Genomic DNA, 12,443 nt, shown 5'->3' with positions numbered 1-12,443 from the left:
CACCCATAACCCCGCCTTAAGATCCTCCCAGACTATGAGAACAGAGGCAAGCCTAAGGTTAGTGGCACACTTACATACACACATTCTTTCTCCTGCTCCTTTACTCACCTTTAACACTCCAACACTATACGCTGACACCCACACAAACATGCTAACACCAAATACTAACACACATATACTCATGCTAACACCATACACTTAACCACGTTAACACCATACAGTAACAAACACACTAACAACATATAGTCATGCACAGGAATGCTAACCCCATACACCAATACATACACACCGTATTCACACACTAACACCCCACTCTTATATACACTAACTAGCACCCATTGTACACACCCTCTGACTCTATATACGCTATACACATTATACACCATATAAACAAAAGTATTGGGACACCTGACTATTGTGACAGGGACTTTCATGACATTGCATTATAAATACATACATATGAAGCAGCTATAACAGCTTCAGCTCTTCTTTCCACGAGAGCGTGGAGTGTTCCTGTGGGAATTTTTGCCCATTTATCCAGTAGAACATTTGTCAGGTCAGGCACTGATGTTGAACAAGAAGGCCCGGCTTACAATCTCTGTTGCATTTTATCCCAATGGTGTTTGATGGGGTTGAGGTCAGGGCTCTGTGTGGGCCAGTCAAGTTCTGCCACATCAAACTCATCCAACCATGTCTTTATGGGCCTTGCTTTGTGCACTGGGGCACAGTCATGCTGGAATAGAAAAGCATTGTCTACAATGTCTTAGTGTGTCCCCTTTAGGCTGTGGGGCTTAGCGGTATGTCCGGGTGGGAACGGATGCTCGGGGCCCGCAGGGGTCTAGCGGTATGTATGGTGGAGAGGAGCTAGTGCTAGGGGCCTGGAGGGGCCTCGTGTTCCTGTAATTAAGTCTACCAGTTGTACCTCCCTTATGGTGCCCCCAGCTGGGCACCCCATACATATCATGTCATCCCACACCCAATATGTAAGCCGCATATTGCTGAAAACGCAGAAACCCGTGGCTTGTGTATTGGACAATTTGTGACATCCATAATTAAGTGATTACACACTATGTTGCGTGTGGTGTGCAGTATTCTGATCTCCAGAAGTACCGACAGATAATGGAAAGGTAACTACTTGCTTGAGTCATTAAGGAAAGTTAAACAAATGTGCAGAATGGTAGGTGGTCCCCTTTAATAAGATTTTGCTAAGCACATAACTGGCAGTACCCAAGGGTTAAAGCATACTAGAATTGTACCAGGATATAACTCAAATTTACAGAATGATACAAAATATTGAATGTTTATGTCAAGGATGTTTTATATTTAATGCAGTCTTCCCCTTGGTTTTGCTGTGGGACAGAGACACCATTGATAAAGAGTTCAGTAATATTTGGCATTACGTTCTACAACAACATTCTCCTTAATGTAAAGACCCCAATATTCGTTTCAGAGCCAAACGAAATATTCCGTAGAAATCAGAGAAGCAGCCAGGGTTTACCTTACGTGAACTCATTTTCCAGTCCGTTCCAAAATTATAACTCTTTATTTAGACAGCTGAGCCGTCTGGAAGTTGGCACTTTACACCTGCTAAGCTCAAAGGGTGGATTTTGGGAAGGAAAACCACAGTTTCATCACAGATGTCAGTGTTTGAGCAGCCAAAATGAACAGATCACAATATATTTCTTACTGTATGACTTCAGGGCTGCATGTGATATCACATGGATGCAGATAATGAGGTGCATTGTTGAAGGCACATCCACGCATATGTCGATTGTTATTTTGGGTAGTTTTGGTGTAAGGGATTATCATACTGGATAAAGTTCAGCAATATGCATACGATGTAGGAAAGATTTCTGCTTGCCAGATTCTATCCCCAGCAGTCTAACGTTTTATTAATTCTTGATGTGTGCAGCCTGAATGCTGTTCATATGATATCAGAATTTCTAAGGACGCTAACTGCATGGAAAAAAAGAGAAGAAATGTAGCTTTGGATATTTACTATAGCAGTTATGAAGTTATTAAAAGCGTGCATTTTCACCTGATTGTGTCCCTGATCTGGATTATTAAAGTTAGGCTATAACTCAGGGAAAATAATTGATGCAATTTGCTTAGTGAATTACTAGCAGATGTATGAGACCATGGTTTGAGAAAAAAAATGATTTTGAGGCTATTAGGCCTGTACGCTTAGTGACATCATTAGCTTGCCTTCATATGTTGAATGGCAAGATGTCCTCATTTTAAGATTTCTGCCTCTGGAAATTGTGCCTGTGTCTATCTTAGTTCCTTATAAAGTTAAAGTGTCTTGTCCTTTAAGTAGCAATAATAATAATACAAAAGATACTGATGAAAGTGCATCTGTGTGCATATATGTTTGGCAAAAATGGCTGAATGTGATCAACCAAAATAGAATATTGGGCGGATATGATCCAGAAGGTGAAAGAGACACCATATTGGGAACTGGGGTGTTTTTTGAAGATATATCTATATACAACCGACAGGGTTAAAGACTTTATGCCGACACCTTAGACTTCATTGTTCATTCCATCTGGGGTAGAAAGAGTTAAGGGAATGAAACAAGGCTAGAAACGTAGACAAAACAAGGTGCAGTCGGTACATAGTCTGGACATGTCCTGCTGGCTTTACATTTGCTTTCACAATTTACAGCTGTCATAGAATACTGAGTTTATACGACCAATACCATTTTTTGTGTTAAAGGAGATTTACTGACATCACAATTTTCACTTAAAGCTGCCTTTTGTTACATTCTTGTCGCGCAAAGAATAACTAAGTGACAGCGGCCTTTGTGAGGGGGATGAGAAACCCATTTTCACTGTATCCAAATGTAGAATAAAAGAGGGCCCTTATTCTTGGCGATATTTTTTTTTTTCCCCTCCTTATACTGCGTGAAAAATACCCATTCATTGTATAGGTAGGTTCAGAAGATTAACAAGCGAAAAAAAGGATTTCTAAGAAATTGTCTTGTGTAACTAATTGTATTTAATTATTCTGTCACATGCTCTTTGTTCAATGTTCAGACTGCCTTCTAAACCTCGAGAACCTCAAGGACACTTATTCTCGAACGGTGATCATTGGGCCACCTTTAGGACCTTTCAAGGTGCTCATCAAGTATAGAAAATCTTATAGCTCAGGAGATAACCGTGGAATTATTTATTGAAATGTATAGGACTGATCGATTCATATCCAACGGAATCACGTGTATATATATTTTTTTTTTAGTACATTGAAGATGGGACGGGAATAGAAATCCTTTCTGATTTGTATTCCCATCCCATCTTCAATGTTCTAAAAATAAAAATATATTTACACGTGATTCCGTTGGATATGAATCGATCAGTCCTTTGCATTTCAATAAATAATTCCACGGTTATCTCCTGAGCTATAAGAGAAACCATGCATAAATATTGTATACAAAAAAAGATCTCTCACTCCTCAGAAGTTCTATGGCCATCCGATACCTGTACACATGGCATCCATTAGAGATGCTATAACCGGCCCTTACTTTGCTTAATGTGTGGACCATTCATCTAGGGCACTAAACTATCATTTCTGCTACTATCCAGAGCCAGTTTTAACCCATTTGATCCCATAAGTCATACAAGGTTCAGTACTTTTTTTTCTTTGTACACGTAGAGATTTGGATGACCAGATGGCTTCTTTAACTGGGGACACATAGAAACAATTGAATCTTGCAGAGCAGAAATAGCCTTAATGCTTTTGCATCATAGATCTATGGTGTATTCTCGACGAAAGGGGAAATCTGGTTTCTCTAATAGAGATTGCAATTGGACAAAAAAAATATGTTTTTGCAACTATTAAGGGCACAAGAAGTACTTTTCTTTTGTTGGGCCTGAAAAGGTTAACGCAAACCAGACACCTAATTTGCCTAACTGTATCCCAACAGGTTGACTAATAACAGGCAGCAGCAATGGCATAAAGCTCATGAGGTCAACTCCTTTGGTTGGTTGAGAATCATGGGAGTAGCTGCCCAGTGTAAGCGATTGTCCTCACTTCTAAGCACGCTCACAAATTACGGTCTACTATCCTGTTGTCTTTAAGATCCACAAATGTCTCAAAAAAGTCCCATCCCCCCTTCAGAGTACAGGAAAACTACATTTAGTAGGTAAAAGGTTACAAATGTTTCAAGCAAGCGCTAGAGAAGGATTATAGAAAATGCTACTCGGAGATCATTAAAATGTAAACATGGCATACATGCAGAAATGATTATAGGTGATGTTATTGTAATGCATTAGTTGTGGATTTTTTTTTATTATGTGTATTTTCAGATATGTAATCCATTTTTTGGTTTTGGAAAACAAGTTCGGCATTCTTTGCAGCCCATAGTTAACAATTACAGGAACCTATGGGACATAGCATATAGTTTAAAAATAAGTCCAGCAGAAAAAGCAAAGGTATTGTAAGAAATGAAGGGAATTTCTTACGGTATAAATAGGCTCATTGTAACAGCTAAAATCTAATGATATAATTTTAATCATTGGGAGCACAATGATGAGCCAATAAAATGAGAGAACAGAATATTTATCTAATAGGAGATTATTATGGTATGTATTAATGGCATATCATGCATTGCTAGAATCACTGGTGTATAGTATATCCAAAAACCACACAGTGTTTCAGATCGAGAGAAATATTATTTGATTTATTGACATTTGTGGCTACACAGTAACATCTACAGCATTTAGTCCATAATGTGGGTAAAGTCATCGCAGCTAATTGCCATGATATATTCATTTATTCACTGTCCCCTTACAAGGGGATTGATCTGTACTTTGCCGCTTCAATAAATGGGACATGTCCACACATGGTAAAACCTGTGTCTGAATGCTCCCTTTTAATTTTTCTTGCCTTTCCAAACTTTAAAAACCACAAATATATTAAAATTAAAAAGCAATATTAAAAAGATCCATTCACCGATTTCCAAGTCAAATGGACGTCCTTATGATAGCACATGTCCACCTTAAAGTGACAATAGTAGGTGAGCACATAACTGAACACATGGTATTTGGCTTTCTTTTATCTATTAAGGCCACTGGCATTTAGTCTTACTGAGTGTAAGCTCTTACGAGCAAGAATTTGTCTGCCCATTATCCAATGATGGGAAATATTCTAGCCTACCGTTCATATCATGTATCTGATAATGTTATATAGTGTATAACCTCTTTTTTTATTAAATATCACGTCAACTTTAAATTGCATGCCTAGTCGCGTGCCGGCGATATTTAAAGGATTCATCTGAACAAGAGCTGAAGAGCATGTTGACAGCCTCTAGACTCACTTATGCAAACCACAGACTGAGACTCAAAAATCAAACAGCGCATGTTGAGTTTTTACAATTTTTCTTCTTCTTCTTCAAGGTTTCCCCTTAGAGAGGAAAGGCCGCCCCACCCTGGTGTATTTACCCTTCCCCCATCCGTGCAGTAATTCTCACAGTCCCATCTGTCTGTCTAGCCCCTTGTGATAGCATAACTAAAGCAACACACATTTAGTGTAGTGGGAGGGCTCGGTCAACACAGTCTGAGATGCTTGGTTAGTATAAGACATATGTCGGTCTGTAATGGATCTAGTTCAACAGGTTAGTTTTGTTTTTATTTTTTTTAACAAAAAAGGTATTCTCAGCCTTTCTAGACTACATGCAACCCCCTATTCTGTATCACGGTCCAGGCTTTGCAAGCTGCAGTTCCTAAAACCCTCAGCCAGCAATAGCAACACGGAGGGGGTCGGTAGAACGGAAATCATCGCGACTTAAGTAGCTCACGATAATCTCCTCAAACTTTATACCATCTGCAGATGTGATAAATAAGTGGGACCTGCCATGCGGAGAAACCCTATACTGCGGATAAACCCTGAAAAAAGATTATGTGAACCATGTTTAAAAGAAATATATACAGCCATAGAAGTCAAAAATGCCTAGACTATATTAAAATCACAATTTGCTTTAACAAATTGATATATCCCTGTTAACACTTAATACATTATGCTAAAATATTAAAATATCTAATAAAAAAAAAAAATTCTAAACAATTTTTTGACCCATCTGCTTTGGAGCACAATAAATGTGTACTATTTTTGGTAGATAAGCCACCCTTTTCACTGGAGATACGTCCTTTCTCCTGAATTCTGCATCAATACTAAAATAATAAGACTTTAAAACAGTACACAGCGGCCAGGCAAACTGGAGGAGGTTACAAAGCATCTAAGATATTGCTGAGCCCATGAAAGCCTTTATTGGAGTTTGTTAATTCACAGAATTTTTGACTCTACATGGAATTTTTGTCGTCGTCTAGAAATTGAGCGAACGTTCTTAAGGAAGTTTGCGTGGTTAGCTAAGGTCCTAATTATGTTAATGATACATTAAATAGGGAGAACGAGATCTATCGGAATTACCTCATATATTGGTGATATTTTAGTCAATAGCTTAAAATGTTAATTATTATAGGTTTGCTCAATATTTTTTTTTTTTTAAATGTGTAGAATATTGTGTGCTTCTTTGAGGGTTCAAAATACCAGTCAAGAAAGGACACAAGATTTTTTCTTTTTATTATTACGGTTTGCTCACTATTTCAATATATTTTTTAAACAAATTGTATAGAATATTGTGGGCTTTGACAGTTCAAAATATCAGTGAAGAAAGGACACAAGATTTTACTTTTTTATTATTACGGTTAGTGCGATAAGAGAAGTGGAAACATGAATTTCACAGACCACATCCTTCTTGGGAGAAGCCTGGGCTGGTATACAAGTAGTATCGGAAATCCCTCCAAAGGTTTGATCTTGCTGCATCTGGTATATGTCCTCGATGCGGCAGGCTCGGCTTTCCTGGCATCGTACCCATGTTTACATGCGTAATTGAAAAGAACCGGATAGGTGTTACCCAGATCTGCAGAAAGTGTTTGCCTCGATCTTATAGGTGTTATGCTTGGAGGTTTAATCAGGGCCATTACAAGAAAATGTCAGGGCAAAGTGTGCAGTCAGCAGACGAGATTATTTACTCAAGGTGCGTTCACACTTGCTTGTGGCCAGCCATGGAATATACTGCAAAAATTATTAAATACTAATGTGTCTTTGGAATGACAGACTTCAAAGTGAGCCACATATAAACATTAATGATGTTAAAAGGGTGTAATTGAAATTAGTATTGGAAGGGTACGAGATGTAGTAAACCTGGTCATTTTTTTAACTTAATTTTTTTTTTTTCTGTTAAGTGACTTCGACATTAATGTTTTTTTCCATCTTGTTTTTAAGCTGTTTGTGTAGTTCAGTGTTGAGTGTTCAGTGACTCTCTTATAGAAAAGAGTAATTTGACAATGTGTGCTGGCAGCAGGAACAACATGGCTGACGGTGGTTTGTGGTTTAACTGCAAAAAAAGGTTTGCTTGGGTGTGGGATGGTATGTTTGGCTATGTCACGTAAACACTCAGGGTTTGGTTTTTTTCCGTAAAGCCATGAGTTTGTAGATAAGTTCCCAAGTTCACTAAGTATCATGAAGGGCCAACCTCGTGGAACTCCAAGGTCTGACCTGACCCTACATAAGGAAACTTATGGCATCTGAGCTCACACAATATCCTAACAGAAGGATCAAACAAGAACATCAGTGTCAAAGCTGGTCGTAGTCATTGGTGCCAATAAGACATTTAGTATGTCCACCGTAATCCTGCAAACACCCCAAGTTACATGTAGAGGGCTAAACAAGAGATTGTTGAGGGGGGGGAAGTCTGGCAACTATATTGAGCTAAAAGCGGGTTTATAATAACTCACGATTAAGGCTGAGAATCCTTGTGTTTCTCATATATATCGGTAAGTGCAGAATTTAAAATCAGACTGTACAGACCATAGCTGCCAGACTGAAAATTTTAGGAGCCAGAATTCTTAGAGGGCTAAGCGATTTATCCATTCATACCAATGCGAGGTCGCTAAAAGTTACGCACCAGCAGTAAAATCTTTGATGCTCCGGCTCATTGATTTGTCTACTTCTGTATTGTTTACATGTGCTTATGCCGCAAACGGTTTCTTTACAAGTTTATATCGTAATATGAAGATCCTAATTCACTGGATTGCACCCCTCCCCTACTTTTCAGTGTGTTAAATGATTCACGTAATAGAAACATAGACACCATGCAGCTCTGCACCATTGTTCTTTATACTCCTGCGTTAATTTGCCTCCGCACCATCCGCCTTTTATTCTTTTGTGAGAGGTTTAGCTGTTTCCCTGCCAGGCCTCTTCTCGGCTTACGCTCTTAGTGCAGCTGACTGGTTTAATGGGGCATCGTCTGCCAAATCGCCAAACGTCTTTCCAACTGCAGCATGATACAAAGTGCCGCCGAACACACAGCGGCATGCTGCACTCCGTGGGACATTACCAAAGAGGGATCAGCGAGCCGTTTTGCTATTAATTTTGTAAAATAAATATCAAAAGTACAGATATATCCAATTTTTGCAAGGGCATTACTATGATTCTAATAAAAGTTGCATGTCACATGAGGGCAACCGCTAGGGCAATGAATGATCAATTCAAAACTGCTTAAGGGCTCCAACGTGTGCATACCGAGACCAATGAATAAAATGTAAGATCTCATTTTTTGGTATTAAAATGTTTGCTTTTGAATAGTGCAAACTTTATTAAATAAAACAGAGACTTGCATTTTTATATTTTAATTTGTCAATCACTGCAATGAGCACACGGCCCCGTAGTGGATTCCACTAATACATACTGGTACAGCTGTGGGATCGTCTATCTTTCCACTGTGGAATCATGCCCCCTTGTGATGAGATGCATACTTCACATCTGCTTCAGTGAAATGCTAAAGTCAGACTTAAAATGCATTTCTGGACTCTACAAGAGCAGTTTTTTTAAGCTTAATTAGTTACTCTACACCGAAAGTGTGTGAAATGTCAGCTGTGCAGTTGCCACCTTGGCACTTGACACTTTAATGCAACATGCTGCAAGCCATTTGGACAAATGTTGCCCCACAATATGTAGAATTCATAATGATCTGAGGCATGTTGGATTCATGGGTATCAAGGGTTAAGGTGGCAACTTTGGTTACAGTTGGCACACTGCTTGGCATAGGCAGCAATACCATACAACCAGACGAGCCTCAATTGATCTAATGGCCTCTAAAAAAAAGTACAAAAGTACTTGACGTTAAATGTGGTATACCTGCCCTTTATAGAAGACGGATAGAAGGCGATGGTTATATTATACGTAGTTATAATGATTGTTATCCTAATGTTAACTAGTATGATGTATAAATATGTTTGCCTTTTAACTGAAGGTGTTTCACATACGTATAGGAAAAAAGGTAAATCATTTAGCAGTAAATTCAATATGTTTTTGAGAAGAAGTATTTTTGTTTGTTCTTTTTAGTACATTAACTATTTCCTGATCAGGACATAGGTTATCTTGTAATATCTGGATCTCTGACTAAAGCTTGGCGTCGTATTAGGTTATGCATTAACCAGATCTGTAGAATTGGTAGTAACTATGCGTTTCCAATTTTGTTCCTCACAGGTGAGCGCCCATTCGAATGCAGCTGGGAAGATTGCAACAAGAAATTTGCTCGATCAGATGAGCTGGCTCGACACTACCGCACTCACACAGGAGAAAAGAAATTCAGCTGCCCTATTTGCGAGAAGCGTTTCATGCGCAGTGACCACCTGACGAAGCATGCCCGCCGCCATGCCAATTTTCAGCCCAGCATGCTTAAGGGTAGAGGTGGCTCTAGAAATGGGTCAGTGAGCGACTACAGCCGTTCTGATGCATCTAGTCCGGCCATTAGCCCAGCAAGCTCCCCATAAATCTACTTGCACTGGACATTAGCACTTTGCCTCTGCTAATGTGGGACACTTTGTGAAAATGACTTTTTTTTAATCACATGCATTTAATTTTTTTTCTTTTTATGTGATTTGAAGATTGCTTATTTTAACTGAACAATACAGATACTAGTTAACATTTTGTTTTGTTTTTTAAAGAAGAACTTCCACAGTTCTCTGAGTTTGTTTCTTGGCTGCCTTTCTATTGGATTTCCAGAATTCTATAAATCAAGCTGTTTTGGATCTCCAGAATCCTACAGGTTATTCTGCCTTGAATCTTCAGAATGCAATATTTCCCAATCTCTACCTCCAGGTTTCCATAATTCTTCTGTTCTCATATCTCAAGGATCTCTGAAATCCTTATCTTTTATACATACACAATGCATCTCCTTCTCTTTGGATCTCAAGAAATGCTTCCTTTATATGTCCAGGATATTTTGTCCCACCGCCTAGGAACTCCAGAAGTCCAAGAGTTCTATTTATCACACCTCCTCCACCTTACCTTATTAACTATTTTTGTCACAGATTCATCACTTGCAATATTTTCTTTCAAAAAGACTAAATCTTATATAAAACTATTTTCTCACCTCAGGACTCAAAAAGAAAATAAAAAAAAAAAGTTGCACAACAGAAGCATTGGTCCACAAGCTTAAAGTTCAACTGAGTTGAATTTCACCTCTTCGTCAATATTCCCCACTCTCAGGGACAGTTTCCTAGGTTAATAGTGTACACAATGAAGTCACTCTTTTTTCAGCAGCCTTATTTTATGTGCGTCTAGCCTTTTTTTTGGCACTCCAGGTTTAGGTATATTTTGAAAATGCGTTCCTAAAATATGGAGCCCTTTCAATAGTATTTTGTTGCAGGTTGTTAAAATTTTTTTTTTAAGTTTATATAATTTTGTCAATTATGTGCACACAGGTATATGCCAGGTGGGTAATTTGGAGTTTTTCAGCAATTTAAGATGTACTGCTTTCTTTCTGGATTTGAATTCTTTCATGCTCAAGGGCTGTAGTAGTGGAGGCATCACGATGAACGTTGGAGTTTGTTTAATGAGTATATGGAAGCTATTGGTGGACAACTTTCCCGATCCTCAGCCTGTTTTGCTTTGGATGGGGATGATGTTGTGAGTTTGTTAAAAGCAGGGGAGTTGTGTGTTGACCACATCAGGGCATTGTACATCGTAAGCTCTTTGACAGTAGGACTGCTCACCATAGGGTGAGGATTGGTTACTATATGCAGAACAAAATTATTTAAACTGAAACGTTCATTGTACCTCACCCTACAGGACCAGGTGTCATGGGGAATTCAGATAACTACAATTTAGTTCACCGCATAGTGCTACTTACTATATTTTGAAATGCGTAGACAGGTGACACTCCTTTTTTTTTTTTTTTTTAAATATTAGGCTGCCAAAAAAAAAGAGTGCATTAGTATATTTTGGCAGATATAGCCTATTTTTTGTTCTTTTTAACTAATATACTATATACTGATATATAGTAGTCCATAGCATGCATGGGCTTTTACTTGAAAGAACCTACATTTTGTTGAGATAACTTACAGGAAAATTAGAAGAAGAAGGGTTTGACCACACCTGTATCGCACTGAATCTGCTTCAAACTATCAGTTTCACTATTAAGTAGTTGCACTTTGGGCTATTAAGTGTGCTTGTTTATATGTAGATGTAAGTAGAAGAAACACGAAATTGCAATATGGTCTCATAGCAGGATCTATGAAACCACACAGTTCTGGAGATCTCACTTTTCAAGCCCATTCTACTTGGTTCTGTTCTTTATCGGAATTTTAGCATATGACGTATAAGAAATGGCTTAGATGTGTTTAAGGAATATGTATAACATGTGAATTTGGCCCTCAAGATGTGCCACGTATCGTAAAGGTAATGTGCATGGCCATAGTCTGAAAATTATTGACAAAATCACCCAAAGTCTTGATTTCTGGAAATCAGCATGCAGTGAATCTCTTTGGCTTGGTCTATCATAGTGCATCGTGACGTTGGCGAGATGAAATGCTTCAGCTCATAGTAACTCACGGTTTAGTGGTCAAGCCACAGAGATGGCGTTGCATTATAAACAGACATCCCCTGCACAGTGCAGTAGTGTGGCAGTGACTGGTAGTATGGTTACACTAATCTCTGTCATATCAGTTGTGTTCCTGCTTATGAAGCCCGATTTGGACAACAAGTGTCTTGAGGTGTTTCACATAATGTACTGAGACAAGGGCACATAGATTTGGGTACTGCTGTAACAAAATATGAGTTTTTGGGGTTTTTTTATTAGGTTATAAAGATATAACGTTAAGTGAGCTGTAAAGCCACTTTGTATTTGAAAGTCTGCAATATCCTTCATCCGATCCCGATGCAGATCTGTTTGCCATTTTCATCATGAGAGTTGTAGTCCACATCCGCTGGAATGCCAGTGTCGGCATCTACTTCTACAGAACTGATTGAGAAAACACTCATGTTCGCAGTTTGCATATCCCATAGTCACGTCCAAATACTCCAGAAGATAGCATGAAAACAATGAGATAATGACACGTCCCTTTAACCCAGCACTAAATATGGATTTCTTGTGTATTTAC

General features: G+C 38.6%; 1 protein-coding gene across 1 annotated transcript in view; it reads left to right on the top strand.

Annotated features, from left to right (window-relative positions):
- The window catches only part of KLF13 (KLF transcription factor 13), a 32,306-nt gene extending 21,895 nt beyond the window's left edge, over positions 1-10,411 (top strand). Inside the window, exon 2 of the mRNA XM_053462970.1 lies at positions 9,547-10,411. Coding sequence (XP_053318945.1) covers positions 9,547-9,833 — 287 coding nt within the window. The 3' untranslated portion in view covers positions 9,834-10,411. The remainder of the gene's footprint in view (positions 1-9,546) is intronic.
- The last annotated feature ends 2,032 nt before the right edge of the window (positions 10,412-12,443 follow it).

Source organism: Spea bombifrons, chromosome 4 (assembly GCF_027358695.1).
Source record: "Spea bombifrons isolate aSpeBom1 chromosome 4, aSpeBom1.2.pri, whole genome shotgun sequence".
NCBI classification, from domain to species: domain Eukaryota; kingdom Metazoa; phylum Chordata; class Amphibia; order Anura; family Pelobatidae; genus Spea; species Spea bombifrons.
This window is presented reverse-complemented; position numbering and strand designations above follow the sequence as displayed.